The sequence below is a fragment of the Nematostella vectensis genome, chromosome 5 (genome assembly GCF_932526225.1).
Source record: "Nematostella vectensis chromosome 5, jaNemVect1.1, whole genome shotgun sequence".
Taxonomy (NCBI): domain Eukaryota; kingdom Metazoa; phylum Cnidaria; class Anthozoa; order Actiniaria; family Edwardsiidae; genus Nematostella; species Nematostella vectensis.
The window spans coordinates 10,868,687-10,889,723 of NC_064038.1; the positions used below are offsets into that span (position 1 = coordinate 10,868,687).

At 40.7% G+C, this 21,037-nt stretch overlaps 2 protein-coding genes across 3 annotated transcripts in view; one reads left to right on the forward strand and one right to left on the reverse strand.

Annotated features, from left to right (window-relative positions):
- Positions 1-2,336: 2,336 nt before the first annotated feature.
- Positions 2,337-21,037, reverse strand: part of LOC5517671 (snRNA-activating protein complex subunit 3) — a 28,214-nt gene continuing 9,513 nt past the window's right edge. The window contains exons 9-11 of one of the 2 annotated variants that reach the window (XM_048728023.1): positions 19,876-20,034; positions 3,572-3,679; positions 2,337-3,041 (exon numbers count right to left, since the gene is read on the reverse strand). In XM_048728023.1, the coding sequence (XP_048583980.1) occupies positions 2,897-3,041; positions 3,572-3,679; positions 19,876-20,034 (412 nt within the window). In that variant the 3' untranslated portion in view covers positions 2,337-2,896. Of the gene's footprint in view, positions 3,042-3,571; positions 3,680-13,438; positions 16,378-19,875; positions 20,035-21,037 lie in introns of those variants that run through there. The other variant, XM_048728024.1, reaches the window with a different exon arrangement.
- LOC116601405 lies at positions 16,727-19,069 on the forward strand. The gene is made up of 2 exons (XM_048728021.1): positions 16,727-16,873; positions 17,012-19,069. Exons 1-2 carry the CDS (start codon positions 16,733-16,735, stop codon positions 18,221-18,223), a joined length of 1,353 nt encoding a protein of 450 aa, XP_048583978.1. The 5' UTR covers positions 16,727-16,732; the 3' UTR covers positions 18,224-19,069.

A 21,037-nucleotide genomic window follows, 5' to 3' on the forward strand; every position in this document is an offset into this window, starting at 1 on the left:
TAGAGCTCTGTTTCCGCCGGAAGTAGATATTTTAAAAGGAATCATAACATTGAGCATTGAGATGATTCACAGTACAAGAGGGTCCTGAAAGGGTAAAACGGGAGCCGGAATTCACCTTTTTTTGGACCAGGAAACGGGTTTATTTTTACTGGGAACGCGATTTGTCTTCCGGGAATGGCAATCAACATGCTTCAACGGGAACGGGATTTTTCAAATCTCTTCTTGTTCAAAAGCTAAAAACGTTGTTAATCCATATCAAGAAAATTCAGCCAAAAATTGTAGCTTTTGCCAAACGCGGTATAAGGAAACTAATATATTCCTTATTTGGAAGAGCTGCATGATTCTTGTCATTTTTCAGGTTGTTGTATCGCAGGGGCTTCGTAAACTTTACGACTTGTAATCAGAAGAGAATAACAGTGACTGTGACCATCTTTAGTCTATAGAGAAAGTATCTAAAAAGAAACTAAGATTCCTCTGTGCCAGACCCCCAAAACGACAACGTTTTCTTCATAAATATATATTTTTTAGCATTTTAAGAGCTTTTTATAGCATTAAACTTCAACCTTGCTGTTCAGCCGACTACACTTCCTTAGCTCCTAACACCTCTAAATTTAGGCCGTTTTCAAAAAAAAATATTACTCTGTCCAGCTGTCTTTATAGGGATCATTCTTGTTTCATATAACGTTGTAAGTAGGCGTGATTACGTCGTAGGAGTGCCCCTTTGTTGTTAGTATTTTTTTTCTATTCGTCCTATTTTAAATTATAATTATCATCACTTTAATTTGTTACTGTAAACTTATCAAAAATTGTATTGGTAATTCAGCTGTTATGTTCTACTATACAGGAGAATTGGAAAGCTGGAAGTCTTTATCTTATAATTTAAAAAGAATGAAAGTATTAAATATCTCGATCATATCAGTGAAATATTTAAAAAGAAAAAGAAAGGCTCATGAAATATTTAGAGCCACCCCCTTGAATGTTTTAAAAATTTCGGAGCCATTCCCTCAATAACCCCCCCCCTCCTCGACAGAGCAAAGAAATGGCATAAATTTTTCCAATTCTCAATATATAAGTCCAAGTTTCCCCATACAAGGAGTTCCTCTGACAAAAAGACTAATTCAAAATTTTAAAGAGATTTAGAAGATATGAAATTCAGATATTAGCGAGCAAATTTGGTTTAATTTCTGATCAGAGTACGACTTCTCCGTAAAAACGAGGAGAATTCATACTTTGAACATTTGAAAAATTGCACTTCAAGCCTCATATCTCAAAAACGAATCCATTAGAGAAATTTTTTTTATATGTTGGTTTACATAACATAAGGAACCTCTATGAAAAAGTTCAAGCTTACCAGACATTATTTTGGGAAAACTTGCCATTTTTTTGCTCTGCCCCCAAGTCAACACTCCATCACATCTGAACATCAATTGTTTTATTTCTCAAAATTTTTTTATTGGCACCATTTAGTACCGCACTTGTGGCGACAAGGGATGGTACCTCGTTACTGTTGAAGTATAACATCTAAATAAGTTGCGGGTTCTGCATTGAATCTGATGTTTCAAAGCTCCCCTTTCGCCTCAACAGCGACATAGACTAAGAGGTTGTCAAGGGTTCCTTTAATTCTCGTCGTCGTATCAATGTTTTTTAAACATAAAAAGAAGCGCTTCCTGTGGTCCAACTGGGTCACCTTTCCATATTCTCCTCGGGGGTAAAGACAAAATATCACTCACTTATCACTCATTGTGAGACTCCCAAGAAATAAGCTCCAGATTGCTGCTCGAGGGATCCATATTTCATAGTTATTGTTAATCCAATATTAATGCAATTCCATCATTCCTGTCAATCAATTGTGCGCCAATCGCGATCCTGTCGTCCCTCTACCAGTTCGAGTAGCCCATGTGAGGATACGCCCTAAAGTCGCGGAGATATCACGTGAGTGACACGTGCCTTTCACGTGCCTGTCACATGGAGCCCATGCGCTCATCTCGGTTCTGTCCTCCCTGTACCAGATAGAGTAGCACATGTGAGGATACGCTCGTCACGATCCAGTCCTCCCTCTACCAGTTCGACTGTGGCCCAGGTTCGAATCCTGGCTCAAACTGGGGATTTTTCCGGGTTCCTGCCTTGAATCGAATTTGTCACAAGTGAGTTGAAGTTATTCACCCGTGTTTCCAGTCTTCTCGGATAAGGATACTAAACCGGAGGTCCCGTCTCTTCAAGCTGTACTACACTAAACCTGAACCGAAGGGACGTAAAAGAACCACTGGGGACGCAAAAAACCCTCTGGCAGTGACCACCCCCAGTGACAGTGCTTACTAACCGAGGTTACACTTGAGTTGGAGCCGTGCTCTGTTGTGTCAACCTTACCGCTATTTCATATGTGTAATAGTGGTAGAAGCCTTATAAATCATAAATCATAAATCAAACGTCCTAAAGTCGCGGAGTTATCTCGTGAGTGACACGTGTCTTTCACGTGCCTGTCACATGGAGCCCATGCGCTCATCTCGATTCTGTCCTCCCTGTACCAGATAGAGTAGCACATGTGAGGATACGTCCTAAAGTCGTGGAGTTATCACGTAAGTGACACGTGCCTTTCACGTGCCTGTCACATGGAGCCCATGCGCTCATCTCGATTCTGTCCTCCCTCTACCAGATAGAGTAGCACATGTGAGGATACGTCCTAAAGTCGCGGAGTTATCACGTGAGTGACACGTGCCTTTCACGTGCCTGTCACATGGAGCACATGCGCTCATCTCGATTCTGTCCTCCCTGTACCAGATAAAGTAGCACATGTGAGGATACGTCCTAAAGTCGCGGAGTTATCACGTGAGTGACACGTGCCTTTCACGTGCTCATCACGTGCAACACTTGCGCTCGTCACGATTCTGTCCTCCCTTCACCAGTTAGAGTAGCCCATATGAGGATACGCCTCAAAGTCACAGATCTTTTCGCCTTCTGGAGTGTAGTGAAGAGCTTTGAAGCACTGGTCACAGAAGAAGCACGGATCTTCACTTGCGAGAATGTCATTCTTTGTAATCCACCTGCGAACAGGCAAAAGGAAATAGCTTAAACAACGGATATCGGTGCGGATAGAAAGATAAAGTTAAAACAACCCACAGCGGGAAAGAATGCAATGTGCCTAGAGGCTTTTACGTCAATTAAAGTTATGACGGTCAGCTTATGCAAATGCTTGGTAGATATATTGTCTTTGCTTCTGAATAAGTGTACGGATTAATTTTCAACGAAGTAGGTAAGGGCTGAAAGTAAATTATTTCACCCCAAACCCCGTATAGTCTGGGGCATATATTACCAAATTTACGCATTTTGTATTCACATGTATATTACCAAGCGCGCCAACTTTATCCTCTGCCTAACTGACATACTTTGGGTTGGGTCATTGAGGATAGGCACACTACATTACAGTATAGTCCCAGGCTTTTTAATCGGATTTTCTTTGCTCTAAGATGAACGACGAGAAGGCGCGGGGTGAGGGACATGCCCACCAAAGGAAACCCGGACAGAATAACTAGGTCGGGACAGTACTGTGCATGGTACAGAGTTTATTTCTCACTTGGCGGTGTAGACTTCGCATACTTTGCAGCGGCTTCTTCTCCCACGATGTCTGAACACTTGTACGGGGTATTCAAGAGCGTTACTGGGATCGTCAGCATCTAGAAGTCTATAGAAACAAGGTAGATGTAAGAACTAGTGTGACTAGCATCTAGCTGTCTACCGAAACAAGCTACTAACATCTAGCTGTCTACCGAAACAAGCTACTAGCATCTAGCTGTCTACCGAAACAAGCTACTAGCATCTATAGCTGTCTACCGAAACAAGCTACTAGCATCTATAGCTGTCTACCGAACAAGGTACTAGCATGTAGCTGTCTACCGAAACAAGCTACTAGCATGTAGCTGTCTACCGAAACAAGCTACTAGCATCTAGCTGTCTACCGAAACAAGCTACTAGCATGTAGCTGTCTAACGAAACAAGCTACTAGCATCTATAGCTCTCTACCGAAACAAGCTACTAGCATCTAGCTGTCTACCGAACAAGCTACTAGCATGTAGCTGTCTACCGAAACAAGCTACTAGCATATAGCTGTCTACCGAAACAAGCTACTAGCATCTATAGCTGTCTACCGAAACAAGCTACTAGCATCTATAGCTCTCTACCGAAACAAGCTACTAGCATCTATAGCTGTCTACCGAAACAAGCAACTAGCATCTAGCTGTCTACCGAAACAAGCTACTAGCATCTAGCTGTCTACCAAAACAAGCTACTAGCATCTAGCTGTCTACCGAAACAAGCTACTAGCATGTAGCTGTCTACCGAAACAAGCTACTAGCATCTAGCTGTCTACCGAACAAGCTACTAGCATCTATAGCTGTCTACCGAAACAAGCTACTAGCATCTATAGCTCTCTACCGAAACAAGCTACTAGCATCTAGCTATCTACCGAAACAAGCTACTAGCATCTATAGCTGTCTACCGAAACAAGCCACTGGCATGTAGCTGTCTACCGAAACAAGCTACTAGCATGTAGCTGTCTACCGAAACAAGCTACTAGCATCTATAGCTCTCTACCGAAACAAGCTACTAGCATGTAGCTGTCTACCGAAACAAGCTACTAGCATCTATAGCTCTCTACCGAAACAAGCTACTAGCATCTATAGCTCTCTACCGAAACAAGCTACTAGCATCTATAGCTGTCTACCGAAACAAGCTACTAGCATCTATAGCTGTCTACCGAAACAAGCTACTAGCATCTAGCTGTCTACCGAAACAAGCTACTAGCATCTAGCTGTCTACCGAACAAGCTACTAGCATCTATAGCTGTCTACCGAAACAAGCTACTAGCATGTAGCTGTCTACCGAAACAAGCTACTAACATCTATAGCTGTCTACCGAAACAAGCTACTAGCATCTATAGCTTTCTACCGAACAAGCTACTAGCATCTATAGCTGTCTACCGAAACAAGCTACTAGCATGTAGCTGTCTACCGAAACAAGCTACCAGCATCTAGCTGTCTACCGAACAAGCTACTAGCATCTATAGCTGTCTACCGAAACAAGCTACTAGCATCTATAGCTGTCTACCGAAACAAGCTACTAGCATCTATAGCTGTCTACCGAAACAAGCTACTAGCATCTATAGCTCTCTACCGAAACAAGCTACTAGCATCTATAGCTGTCTACCGAAACAAGCTACAAGCATCTATAGCTGTCTACCGAAACAAGCTACTAGCATCTAGCTGTCTACCGAAACAAGCTACTAGCATCTAGCTGTCTACCGAACAAGCTACTAGCATCTATAGCTGTCTACCGAAACAAGCTACTAGCATGTAGCTGTCTACCGAAACAAGCTACTAACATCTATAGCTGTCTACCGAAACAAGCTACTAGCATCTATAGCTTTCTACCGAACAAGCTACTAGCATCTATAGCTGTCTACCGAAACAAGCTACTAGCATGTAGCTGTCTACCGAAACAAGCTACCAGCATCTAGCTGTCTACCGAACAAGCTACTAGCATCTATAGCTGTCTACCGAAACAAGCTACTAGCATGTAGCTGTCTACCGAAACAAGCTACTAACATCTATAGCTGTCTACCGAAACAAGCTACTAGCATCTAGCTATCTACCGAAACAAGCTACTAGCATCTAGCTGTCTACCGAAACAAGCTACTAGCATCTAGCTGTCTACCGAAACAAGCTACTAGCATGTAGCTGTCTACCGAAACAAGCTACTAGCATGTAGCTGTCTACCGAAACAAGCTACTAGCATCTAGCTGTCTACCGAACAAGCTACTAGCATGTAGCTGTCTACCGAAACAAGCTACTAGCATCTAGCTGTCTACCGAAATAAGCTACTAGCGTCTACTTATCTACCGAAACAAGCTACTAGCATCTAGCTGTCTACCGAAACAAGCAACTAGCATCTAGCTGTCTACCGAAACAAGCTACTAGCATGTAGCTGTCTACCGAAACAAGCTACTAGCATCTAGCTGTCTACCGAACAAGCTACTAGCATCTATAGCTGTCTACCGAAACAAGCTACTAGCATCTATAGCTGTCTACCGAAACAAGCTACTAGCATCTATAGCTCTCTACCGAAACAAGCTACTAGCATCTATAGCTGTCTACCGAAACAAGCTACTAGCATCTATAGCTGTCTACCGAAACAAGCTACTAGCATCTAGCTGCCTACCGAACAAGCTACTAGCATCTATAGCTGTCTACCGAACAAGGTACTAGCATCTAGCAATCTACCGAAACAAGCTACTAGCATGTAGCTGTCTACCGAAACAAGCTACTAGCATCTAGCTGTCTACCGAACAAGCTACTAGCATCTATAGCTGTCTACCGAAACAAGCTACTAGCATCTATAGCTTTCTACCGAACAAGCTACTAGCATCTATAGCTGTCTACCGAAACAAGCTACTAGCATGTAGCTGTCTACCGAAACAAGCTACCAGCATCTAGCTGTCTACCGAACAAGCTACTAGCATCTATAGCTGTCTACCGAAACAAGCTACTAGCATCTATAGCTCTCTACCGAAACAAGCTACTAGCATCTATAGCTGTCTACCGAAACAAGCTACTAGCATCTATAGCTGTCTACCGAAACAAGCTACTAGCATCTAGCTGTCTACCGAAATAAGCTACTAGCGTCTACTTATCTACCGAAACAAGCTACTAGCATCTAGCTGTCTACCGAAACAAGCAACTAGCATCTAGCTGTCTACCGAAACAAGCTACTAGCATGTAGCTGTCTACCGAAACAAGCTACTAGCATCTAGCTGTCTACCGAACAAGCTACTAGCATCTATAGCTGTCTACCGAAACAAGCTACTAGCATCTATAGCTGTCTACCGAAACAAGCTACTAGCATCTATAGCTCTCTACCGAAACAAGCTACTAGCATCTATAGCTGTCTACCGAAACAAGCTACTAGCATCTATAGCTGTCTACCGAAACAAGCTACTAGCATCTAGCTGCCTACCGAACAAGCTACTAGCATCTATAGCTGTCTACCGAACAAGGTACTAGCATCTAGCAATCTACCGAAACAAGCTACTAGCATGTAGCTGTCTACCGAAACAAGCTACTAGCATCTAGCTGTCTACCGAACAAGCTACTAGCATCTATAGCTGTCTACCGAAACAAGCTACTAGCATCTATAGCTTTCTACCGAACAAGCTACTAGCATCTATAGCTGTCTACCGAAACAAGCTACTAGCATGTAGCTGTCTACCGAAACAAGCTACCAGCATCTAGCTGTCTACCGAACAAGCTACTAGCATCTATAGCTGTCTACCGAAACAAGCTACTAGCATGTAGCTGTCTACCGAAACAAGCTACTAACATCTATAGCTGTCTACCGAAACAAGCTACTAGCATCTAGCTATCTACCGAAACAAGCTACTAGCATCTAGCTGTCTACCGAAACAAGCTACTAGCATCTAGCTGTCTACCGAAACAAGCTACTAGCATGTAGCTGTCTACCGAAACAAGCTACTAGCATGTAGCTGTCTACCGAAATAAGCTACCAGCATCTAGCTGTCTACCGAACAAGCTACTAGCATGTAGCTGTCTACCGAAACAAGCTACTAGCATGTAGCTGTCTACCGAAACAAGCTACTAGCATGTAGCTGTCTACCGAAACAAGCTACTAGCATCTAGCTGTCTACCGAACAAGCTACTAGCATGTAGCTGTCTACCGAAACAAGCTACTAGCATCTAGCTGTCTACCGAAATAAGCTACTAGCGTCTACTTATCTACCGAAACAAGCTACTAGCATCTAGCTGTCTACCGAAACAAGCAACTAGCATCTAGCTGTCTACCGAAACAAGCTACTAGCATGTAGCTGTCTACCGAAACAAGCTACTAGCATCTAGCTGTCTACCGAAACAAGCAACTAGCATGTAGCTGTCTACCGAAACAAGCTACTAGCATGTAGCTGTCTACCGAAACAAGCAACTAGCATCTAGCTGTCTACCGAAACAAGCTACTAGCATGTAGCTGTCTACCGAAACAAGCTACTAGCATGTAGCTGTCTACCGAAACAAGCTACTAGCATGTAGCTGTCTACCGAAACAAGCTACTAGCATCTAGCTGTCTACCGAAACAAGCAACTAGCGTCTACTTATCTACCGAAACAAGCTACTAGCATCTAGCTGTCTGAACAAGCTACTAGAATCTATCTATCTACAGAAACAAGGTATATGTTAGGACTAGCATCTAGTAATCAACAGAGATAGGATAATGCTAGCATCTAGCAATAAACAGAGATGAGATTATTTGACAAGGTTTTGTTAGGCCTAGCATCTAGAAAACCATACAAAGACAAGGTTATGTTAGGCGTAGCATCTAGAAAACCATACAGAGACAAGGTTATGTTAGGTGTAGCATCTAGAAAACCATACAGAGACAAGGTTATATTAGGCCTAGCATCTAGGAAACCATACAGAGACAAGGTTATGTTAGGCCTAGCATCTAGGAAACCATACAGGGGCAAGGTTATGTTAGGTGTAGCATCTAGAAAACCATACAGAGACAAGGTTATGTTAGGCCTAGCATCTAGAAAACCATACAGAGACAAGGTTATGTTAGGTGTAGCATCTAGGAAACCATACAGAGACAAGGTTATATTAGGCCTAGCATCTAGGAAACCATACAGAGACAAGGTTATATTAGGCCTAGCATCTAGGAAACCATACAGAGACAAGGTTATGTTAGGTGTAGCATCTAGAAAACCATACAGGGACAAGGTTATGTTAGGCCTAGCATCTAGAAAACCATACAGAGACAAGGTTATGTTAGGCGTAGCATCTAGGAAACCATACAGAGACAAGATTATGTTAGGTGTAGCATCTAGAAAACCATACAGGGACAAGGTTATTTTAGGTGTAGCATCTAGAAAACCATACAAAGACAAGGTTATGTTAGGCGTAGCATCTAGGAAACCATACAGAGACAAGATTATGTTAGGTGTAGCATCTAGAAAACCATACAGGGGCAAGGTTATGTTAGGCGTAGCATCTAGAAAACCATACAGAGACAAGGTTATGTTAGGCCTAGCATCTAGAAAACCATACAGAGACAAGGTTATGTTAGGTGTAGCATCTAGGAAACCATACAGAGACAAGGTTATATTAGGCCTAGCATCTAGGAAACCATACAGAGACAAGGTTATATTAGGCCTAGCATCTAGGAAACCATACAGAGACAAGGTTATGTTAGGTGTAGCATCTAGAAAACCATACAGGGACAAGGTTATATTAGGCCTAGCATCTAGGAAACCATACAGAGACAAGGTTATGTTAGGTGTAGCATCTAGAAAACCATACAGGGACAAGGTTATGTTAGGCCTAGCATCTAGAAAACCATACAAAGACAAGGTTATGTTAGGCCTAGCATCTAGAAAACCATACAGAGACAAGGTTATGTTAGGCCTAGCATCTAGGAAACCATTCAGAGACAAGGTTATGTTAGGCGTAGCATCTAGAAAACCATTCAGAGACAAGGTTATGTTAGGCCTAGCATCTAGGAAACCATACAGAGACAAGGTTATGCTAGGCGTAGCATCTAGAAAACCATACAGAGACAAGATTATGTTAGGCCTAGCATCTAGAAAACCATACAGGGGCAAGGTTATATTAGGTGTAGCATCTAGAAAACCATTCAGAGACAAGGTTATGTTAGGCGTAGCATCTAGGAAACCATACAGAGACAAGGTTATGTTAGGCGTAGCATCTAGAAAACCATACAGAGACAAGGTTATGTTAGGCGTAGCATCTAGAAAACCATACAGAGACAAGGTTATGTTAGGCGTAGCATCTAGGAAACCATACAGAGACAAGGTTATGTTAGGCGTAGCATCTAGAAAACCATTCAGAGACAAGGTTATGTTAGGCGTAGCATCTAGGAAACCATACAGAGACAAGGTTTTGTTAGGCGTAGCATCTAGAAAACCATACAGAGACAAGGTTATATTAGGTGTAGCATCTAGAAAACCATACAGAGACAAGGTTATGTTAGGCGTAGCATCTAGAAAACCATACAGAGACAAGATTATGTTAGGTGTAGCATCTAGAAAACCATACAGAGACAAGGTTATGTTAGGCGTAGCATCTAGGAAACCATACAGAGACAAGGTTTTGTTAGGCGTAGCATCTAGGAAACCATACAGAGACAAGGTTATGTTAGGCGTAGCATCTAGAAAACCATACAGAGACAAGGTTATATTAGGTGTAGCATCTAGAAAACCATTCAGAGACAAGGTTATGTTAGGCGTAGCATCTAGGAAACCATACAGAGACAAGGTTATATTAGGTGTAGCATCTAGAAAACCATTCAGAGACAAGGTTATGTTAGGCGTAGCATCTAGGAAACCATACAGAGACAAGGTTTTGTTAGGCGTAGCATCTAGAAAACCATACAGAGACAAGGTTATATTAGGTGTAGCATCTAGAAAACCATTCAGAGACAAGGTTATGTTAGGCGTAGCATCTAGGAAACCATACAGAGACAAGGTTTTGTTAGGCGTAGCATCTAGAAAACCATACAAAGACAAGGTTATATTAGGTGTAGCATCTAGAAAACCATACAGAGACAAGGTTATGTTAGGTGTAGCATCTAGAAAACCATACAGAGACAAGGTTATGTTAGGCGTAGCATCTAGGAAACCATACAGAGACAAGGTTTTGTTAGGCGTAGCATCTAGGAAACCATACAGAGACAAGGTTATGTTAGGCGTAGCATCTAGAAAACCATACAGAGACAAGGTTATGTTAGGCGTAGCATCTAGAAAACCATACAGAGACAAGATTATGTTAGGCGTAGCATCTAGAAAACCATACAAAGACAAGGTTATGTTAGGCGTAGCATCTAGAAAACCATTCAGAGACAAGGTTATGTTAGGTGTAGCATCTAGAAAACCATTCAGAGACAAGGTTATGTTAGGTGTAGCATCTAGAAAATCATGCAGAGACAAGGTTATGTTAGGCGTAGCATCTAGAAAACCATACAGAGACAAGGTTATGTTAGGCGTAGCATCTAGAAAACCATACAGAGACAAGGTTATATTAGGCCTAGCATCTAGAAAACCATACAGAGACAAGGTTATGTTAGGTGTAGCATCTAGAAAACCATGCAGAGACAAGGTTATGTTAGGCCTAGCATCTAGAAAACCATACAGAGACAAGGTTATGTTAGGCGTAGCATCTAGAAAACCATACAGAGACAAGGTTATGTTAGGCGTAGCATCTAGAAAACCATACAAAGACAAGGTTATGTTAGGCGTAGCATCTAGAAAACCATTCAGAGACAAGGTTATGTTAGGCGTAGCATCTAGAAAACCATACAGAGACAAGGTTATGTTAGGCCTAGCATCTAGAAAACCATACAGAGACAAGGTTATGTTAGGCGTAGCATCTAGAAAACCATACAGAGACAAGGTTATGTTAGGCGTAGCATCTAGAAAACCATACAGAGACAAGATTATGTTAGGCCTAGCATCTAGAAAACCATACAGAGACAAGGTTATGTTAGGCGTAGCATCTAGAAAACCATACAGGAGCAAGGTTATGTTAGGCGTAGCATCTAGAAAACCATTCAGAGACAAGGTTATGTTAGGCGTAGCATCTAAAAAACCATATAGAGAGACAAGGTTATGTTAGGCGTAGCATCTAGAAAACCATACAGAGACAAGGTTATGTTAGGCGTAGCATCTAGAAAACCATACAGAGACAAGGTTATGTTAGGCGTAGCATCTAGAAAACCATACAGAGACAAGGTTATGTTAGGTGTAGCATCTAGAAAACCATACAGAGACAAGGTTATGTTAGGCGTAGCATCTAGAAAACCATACAGAGACAAGGTTATGTTAGGCGTAGCATCTAGAAAACCATACAGAGACAAGGTTATGTTAGGTGTAGCATCTAGAAAACCATACAGGGGCAAGGTTATGTTAGGCGTAGCATCTAGAAAACCATACAGAGACAAGGTTATGTTAGGCGTAGCATCTAGAAAACCATACAGAGACAAGGTTATGTTAGGCGTAGCATCTAGAAAACCATACAGGGACAAGGTTATGTAAGGCGTAGCATCTAGAAAACCATACAGAGACAAGGTTATGTTAGGCCTAGCATCTAGAAAACCATACAGAGACAAGGTTATGTTAGGCGTAGCATCTAGAAAACCATACAGAGACAAGGTTATGTTAGGCGTAGCATCTAGAAAACCATACAGAGACAAGGTTATGTTAGGCGTAGCATCTAGAAAACCATACAGAGACAAGGTTATGTTAGGCGTAGCATCTAGAAAACCATACAGGGGCAAGGTTATGTTAGGCGTAGCATCTAGAAAACCATTCAGAGACAAGGTTATGATAGGCGTAGCATCTAGAAAACCATACAGAGACAAGGTTATGTTAGGCGTAGCATCTAGGAAACCATACAGAGACAAGGTTAAGTTAGGCGTAGCATCTAGAAAACCATTCAGAGACAAGGTTATGTTAGGCCTAGCATCTAGAAAACCATACAGAGACAAGGTTATGTTAGGTGTAGCATCTAGAAAACCATACAGAGACAAGGTTATGTTAGGCGTAGCATCTAGAAAACCATACAGAGACAAGGTTATATTAGGCGTAGCATCTAGAAAACCATACAGAGACAAGGTTATGTTAGGCGTAGCATCTAGAAAACCATTCAGAGACAGGGTTATGTTAGGCGTAGCATCTAGAAAACCATACAGGGGCAAGGTTATGTTAGGCGTAGCATCTAGAAAATCATGCAGAGACAAGGTTATGTTAGGCCTCAGGCTTAGCCAAGCCAGACAGACAGATAAACAGGCACAAAGAGAAACTGACAGACAGACAGACAGACAGACGGATGACTAGACGGCCAGGGATAACAGGTTTGCCGTCTTCTGGACTGTGATGTGTCACGTGTTCCAGAATTGTTGGTTGCTATAGTGACGAGGTATGCGTGCGGGCTATGCTTTTGGTTGCTATAGCATACGGAGTTTGCTTGCCAGTCTGTGGATGGCCCAGCCAAGGACGGCTGTTAGTAGGAGACGTGACAAGTGAGCGCAAAATCGCAATTTTCTAGCACGGACACCTATCGGGACGGATAATCAGTAATCAGCTTTGTTGTCTGTCCGTTATAACGAGGTTCAAATAAGGCTAGAGCTGATTGTATCGCCCACACAAGATTATTCATTATAAGTCTATATGAATAGAACTGATGTTATTGATGTTGAATCAACCTGTCACGTGATCACGAACATGCACAAACCAAGCGTACAGTACAAGAAAACATATGGACGAGATTTATGAGTACTCAAATTCGGGCACAAATCGTTCATTGATTTATTTAAAACTTTTCTATCTTTATTCACTTTCTTCTAATTTTTGTCTTTATCACATTGCTTGTTTTATACAGCCATATATATTTTGTAAAAGTGCCGGGCGGTGCTTAAATTCTTAGAGAGTAGAGCTATTTTTTTTGTATTGGCCTCTCATTCAACTATTTATTCGCAGGTTCCTTTACACAATTACCTACACACAATTAACACTACACTCAGTTACGTACATTACTTATTGTCAAATAATAAACTAAGAATATCACAGAAAAAAATATGACGTACAACCTCGTGGTAGCACTAGGAAGTACTAAGCGTGGTCACGCCCTAAACATTGAGTAAGTGACCTATAATGGCTCGATTAAGTCCCCCCATTTTTTAAGATGTGTATTTAGCTTTCCCTGCATTTTGGCTATTGTTTTCTAGATTTTTTCGTAGTGGATCAGAAAATTGAGAAAATACATTAAGGGCGGTCTCTTATTAGAATCCTTTTTTTTTGTAAAGTAAATATTGAAATAGTAACAGAATAAAATTTTTCGTTATTTGGCTGGTTTCGTCTATTCCCAGTAAAATAATCTCTAGACTTAATATGGTGGTAAATGTAATGTAACATCAGTCCGCATCCAATGGCATATCTCAAAATATAAATGTCCAGCTTCAACACAAAATAGACGATCTATAGTCTTTTGGTAGCTGTAGCTTACACAGCAAGCATGACAGTATTGGAGTTTTGCAAGGACCGAGAAGCCGTACTGATGCAACGATTCTTCGTTACTCCATATATTCTCTTGAACAGTACCCACGACTTTTGCACATGCACAACCACTTGACAGGGCCAAAAAAAAAAAAAAACAAAGATATCAGGAATTGGAGATCCCAATCGTAATCATTCCCATCTATAAAATAAACTCGGACTGGACGTTCTTCTAATTTTTTTTTATAATAAAAATAAGGTGCACAAGATTTGCAGCTAGAACGGTGGAACGTTTCCACTCATCATGACGTTTGCTTTCATATACCGCGATAATGGCTTGTTGCATGAATCAGATAGAGCGAGTCAGATCTCTAAAAAAATATTAGGTAATAATTTGATAAGAAAGTGCGATTACAATAGCAACAACCGTGAAATTCAAACATGTAGAGCATCGAATAAAGCACTGCTATCTGCGGCTGCGGTTAGTACCACTTTAGATGTTTGTAATTTAGGACAAATCTAACGAACTTAGAATTAATAAAACATGTTTGGGGAATATATCAGTATCTTAGTACTATAACAGTCTATTGTTTGCACTGAAATCACACAGAGATATGTCGACTGAAGCGATAAAATGCTTTTAAGTAATTCGAATGGGTTTTTATTAAAAAAGGAAGAATCTAAAGTCTTCGGGGGAGCGTGCGAAAACAAGTTTACATTGAATCCTTGAAAATATCTTCAATTTTTGAGCTGAGATGGAGATATAATCAAGAAAAAGAAACACTATGGATTCAAAGGAAAAAGAAGGGGAGAATGCGTTAACAAGCGATGAAATTTCTGTGTCTGTCCACGAAAAAAAGACTATGACAAGCATCACAGTTCGTAGGTTCGGGCCCACAAAGAGTGCTACAATCAACACAAAAGATCATAGAGAGAAATCCTCGAAGCAATTCCCACGAGTGGCTAAGCTGCGGTATTCGTCGCTGCACGAAAAAGCTACAGAACGACCGCAAGTGAGAGGAGACGCGACCAGAACGACTGAGATGGGTGGAAATGGAAAGGGAGAGTTAGGAAAAGCGAGCAGACGAAAACCGCGAGAAAACCCGCCAAAGGTACAGAAGAAAAGGCTCGACTTTCGGAGTGTAAAACGAGAAATCAAAGGCTCGTCAAAGTATCGAAAATAAAAGAGTGTGGTAGCACAAAACTAAACAAATAAAAACGATTCTAACCTAGAAATTTTTTTTATAATAAAAGTAAAAAAGATAAAAAACAAATTGAAATGCAATTTTTCTTCATTTCAGACTCCAGTTGTTATTTTACGGCGCCTTGAAACTACAAAGAAGGAAGAAAATCACACGCTGATTGTCACGCATCACCTTGCCGAACGGATCACGGACCGCATATACTGCATACGAGGACGCGAAGATTCGTCGAAAAACACCGACAGTACGCCGAGCTCTCCGAACATCTCCGAGCGAAGCACGAAGACCTCTTACCCGAGCTCGAAGTCGTCAATTGTTGGCTCACCGAAAATGGAAAGGTCGAAAAGTCTCGACAGGATACGGCATTTTTTAAGAAAAAGGGAAAAAACAGAGAATGAGTCAACAGATGGGGTTAAAGTAAGAAAAGATACGCCGATTTTACCGCGAAGACGAAATGACGATGCTGTTAGTCATTATTTACGAACGCAACGAAGTTCCCCTTCTAATGAAAGCAAGACTGGTGATCAGGCTAAGAGCTCAAGACATTTGTTTCCACCCTACGTTGAAACCACCAGCAAACTTCGAGGGGCCGTCCCAAGAGACAGTAATGCTAAGCATAATTCCTTCAAAGATCAGGTGCATGGCAAAGTTGAAATGAAGAAAAACTTAGAAGATAAAAGAAAGGCGTTGAGAAAGGATAGCGTTTACGAGTCGAGAACCTTTGAAACGATTCCAGAAGAATGCTTTGAGATAGACATCAAAGACAAGGGCGATGTTGATAGCACGAAGGAATGTCAGCCATGTAGTTCAGTGAGGTTGATGGAGAACTCTAGAGGTCCTGATAAGAAGCCGAGAGCACAATCTATTAGACAAGCTACGAGCAAAACTTTACGTGAAGATGGTGGATCAAGTAATTGTGACGAGAAACCCATTACGGCGAACGTCATATTCGATATTGGGAATGGGATGGGTTATTACAAGAATGACAAGAGAGATGGGCTCGCGCGAAGCAAACAGGTTGCTCTTGGCTGCCTCAGAAAACTAGAGTTGGGCACTGAAGGGCACAATGGGACTCGGAAAGGCCCGATGGGAAGCTTGGAAAGAGATAAAGGTCTGCAAGGAAAAGGTGAGAAAGTCATGTTTTGATCCCCACAGCCTGATAAAGTAATCAACATCAAAATCACCGCCAACTTCAGATCGCCGTTGTTGTCATCATCGTCATCACTATCATCATCATTATCATCATTATCATTATCATTATCATTATCATTATCATTATCATTATCATTATCATTATCATTATCATTATCATTATCATTATCATTATCATTATCATTATCATTATCATCATCGTCATCATTATCATCAAAGTCAACATTATCATCATTATCATCATCGTCATCACTACCGTCACCGTTGTCATTACTAAAGTACCGAAAACTCTTTCTTTTAAGTAGAAGACAGGCACATGTGGGTCGAGTCCTTGGGACTTACACGCAAGGAGAGAACAAGTCTCCTGACAAACCGACATCTGAACAGTAATCACATCATGGCAGCCCAAGTACTCATCAAGCGGAAGATGCCGACATTCGGCAGCCTTCAGCATCCGGTGAGTCATACATTTTATCAACACAACAATTACACATATCGAGATTGGTGGGTAAATCCATTTTTAACCTGGTTTTAATCAAACAATAAGTTATATTAGCCTTCTGTAGAGTAACCAGCCACTCTTCATACATTCCAGGACGAAGCGTTCCTCGCAACAGGGAGTCCTCGTTTTATTCAGATCATCAACACGGGTCAGCCTTATGAATGGGTGACTTTGACAGGCTGCGAGGGGTCACTTCTAGTCCTCTATGATACCTTATGTAACACACCAGAAGATATCATTACCAGGAAGGGGCCACTCCCAACAACCGGTACTTTGTCCAGACAACATCAAATAACAAGCAAAACTATTCAAGAACCTTATCAAGAATGTAAAACTATCAACACACAGAAAGCTGATGAGATGTTCAGGAAGAAAACATTTCAGGTAGTTGGTAACATGTTTAGTCAGCACCAAATGCCAAACAGGACTAAAGGAGAACCTCATCCTGATCAAATACTCTCCACAGAGGAACCATGTTATACCAGGAGCCAGAACAATGTTATACCAGAACCGTTACCAGTAGCTGTCCAGATACAGATTGCACAAATCTGTAGACAGACCCATCTTGTTGAAGAGCTGTGGATTTGTAGGCCTCTAATACAGCAGTGTATTGGCGTCACAGACTCCGGGTTATTTGCAATTGCGTTCGCAGTTGAAGCCGCCATCGGAGGTGGCCTTCCCATGGTGCAGTTTGAGCCCAGACAAATGAGAAGTCACTTGCTCAAATGCTTTGAAGAAGAAGACATCAAACCTTTTCCAAGAACCCCCCAAACAGATTACAATCATATGGCTAAAGTCATTTCTGAGAAACATAGTTATATGAGAGATGAAGAAGACATCAAATGGATTCCAAGAACCTCCCAAACTGATTACAGTCACATGGCTGAAGCAAGTTATGAGAAACACACCTATGTGAGAGATGAAGAGGACATCAAATGTATTCCAAGAATCTCCCATACAGATTTATGTCAGATGGCAGAAGACAATTGTATGACTAGCGACAAAGCTTCCACTGAAGCTACTCACATATCCCAAGTGACTACAGCAATCCCAGACATGCCAAACACATCAAACTACCTTCCTGTCACAGCAACCATTTCCGTGGTTCCCTTGTTTTGTAAGTGCCGCTTGCCTGCCTGCTTTGATTACATGGTTCAATGTGAAGCATGTGGCAGGTGGTATCACTGCGCATGCGTTAGAGTGCCACCTACCGCTGTACACAAAGAATGGCTGTGCGAATTATGTGTAAACAAAGCTCACATTACGAGCAGCCGAGGGCCATGCAACTCAATAATTCAGTATTAAGGACGAAGGCTAGGCTAAAGAATCTGACATAAATATTTGCAGTTCACTTGGTCTTTTGCCTGATACAGAGAGGGCCACGGAAATTGTACAGTTAGTAAAATCGTGAACATCCAAACATATCAGTTAAATGCCTTTTGTCTTGCGACAAACCAGAAGTGCGCATTTGGACAATAGAATCTTTGAGACTTGTTTACATTTTATTTCTATTGACAGAGCAAACGTTTGAAGATGGAACAAACGGTTTCATACATAATCCCGCTGTTAATGGTTTTTACTGGGTGCTGTATTATTTCCATACAAAAGCTAAAAGCACAACTGGCGCTGAAGCTAGTCACAACCAATGAAATGATAGAAAACAATTCAATTAAAGTAATATATGGAACATGGAAATTCAACTTGAAACTGCTCTCTACCTGTACAAGCATAAACTTTTTGATAATAAAATAGAAAATTAAAAAGAAATTCTGATAAAAATGCCAATTTTGTTTAAGAAAATACCTTTAACAAGTTGCGCTGAAGCTAGTCACAACCAATGAAATGGTAGCAAACAATTCAATTAAAGTAATATATGGAACATGGAAATTCAACTTGAAACTGCTCTCTACCTGTACAAGCATAAACTTTTTGATAATAAAATAGAAAATTAAAAAGAAATTCTGATAAAAATGCCAATTTTGTTTAAGAAAATACCTTTAACAAGTTGCGCTGAAGCTAGTCACAACCAATGAAATGGTAGCAAACAATTAAATTAAAGTAATATATGGAACATGGAAATTCAACTTGAAACTGCTCTTTACCTGTACAAGCATAAACTTTTTGATAATAAAATAGAAAATTAAAAAGAAATTCTGATGAAAATGACAATTTTGTTTAAGAAAATACCTTTAACAAGTAAAATATAATGGTGACATCAATATGAGTAATATATGGAACATGGAAATTCTACTTGAAACTGCTTTGTACCTGTACAAGCATAAACTTTTTGAAAATAAAATAGAAAATTAAAAAGAAATTCTGATAAAAATGCCAATTTTGTCTAAGAAAATACCTTTAACAAGTAAGATATGATGATGATACATCAATATGATAATTATGGTGATGATAATGCGGGCAAAGGATGATATTGGCAATTATTAGATATGACTATGATGTATGTGATGATGATGATGCTGGTGATAAATTTGCTGCTGCTGATGATGATGATTCATCGTGATGGTGAAGGGTCATGATGGTCACAAATGATGATGGTGCTTGTGATGATATTGGTAAAGATCATAATGATATTGATGATGATGGTGATGATGATGATCATAATAATGATAAATAATGATGACAATGTTGTTGATGGTTATATGTGATGTTGATCGGGTGTTGAATCTGATGTTTATGATGATGTTATTCATGATGATGAGAATGGTTTACGGTCAAATATGGTGATAATAATCGTCATGATGATAATGATGACAATAAAAATAATCATACTAAAGTTAATGATAACAACAATGATGGTGATAGTCACATGTGATGATAATACCGGAGGTGACAATATGGAATATCCCATACTTGGCAGATCTTGTTTTTATTTTTTTTAAAAAGGGATGCCCCATGAAAGGGGGAGGGCAATGCCCCCTGGGTAACTCATAGTTACTCACCTAAGATCAGTGAAGATGATGAGATGTTCACAGTCTCCTTGGTGACAATAGACATATGGATAACCAAGCCTAACCACCAGCTCATCAAATCTCTTGGTCTCCATTTTTTGTGACGTGAAAATACCAACTCCATTTTCTTTTGACCAATCCTTGATAAGCCTGGCAAAAAGGGGAGAACAGTAGATAAGGTATTATTGCTGTCAATTCCTATCTATTTAATGGTGTCACAATATAATGCAGATTTGAGTTCAAAGCGATATAAATCTATTTCAAACTCGGTTGCAATGGAGAATTCATGTGTCGTAACCTGTAGTGATCCATGGGTTACACCCCGTACGAAACGAGAAGCGCTTCAAAGCACCGTTAAAGCGCTGCAAAAGCACTTCGCAGCGTAAATGCAGCCAAAATGAAGCGCTTTAGCAGCTATTAAGCAGCGGAAGCCACTTTGCAGCACGCTTCAATTCCGCTTTGAAGCGGCTGAAGCGAAATGAAGTCATTTTAACGTCTTTTTGAAGCGGCCTGTTAACACCTTTCAAGTACGTACTGCTGCAAAAACGCTTCAAACAGCTCCAATCGCTTTTAAAGCGCTTCTTAGGGAATAATGCGCGTATAAGCTATGGTTGAGACATCGCATGAAGAGTGGTACCCTAAGATCATCATTCTCAAAGGCCGCGCCAACTACAATGCACTGCTTTTAATTTTCACATCGTAGCGAGGGATTACATTATCTAAATGCTTACTTTTCATATCAAAGGGCTTTCTTTGTATCTTCTTCCTGAAACGATTGCCACGCAGCCAACAGTAACGAGTCTATCACTTTCATCATTTTCGTCAAAGAGATCATGAGAGTTTGTGTTTGAGTCTTACTGAATATTATTCAATTTGTCTTCAAGGCTTTGTTTGAGCTCGTCGAGATGCTTATTGAGCCAGGCTGGCTGTATGTTCCGGAATAGAAAGTTTTGACAAATTTTCGGAACATTGCAAACAATAATTCCCTGATAGCCATTTTTGTTTAATGCTCGTTCTTTTCCTGTGCGTTAGAAGCGTGAGGTCGATATGTTTAAAGATCTGATAACATTTAGCAAAACACACGCATGTTTCAAAATCACTTTGACAGCCTTCATGGCAAAAATTGGAAGCATTGAAATTTATATTGCTAAAT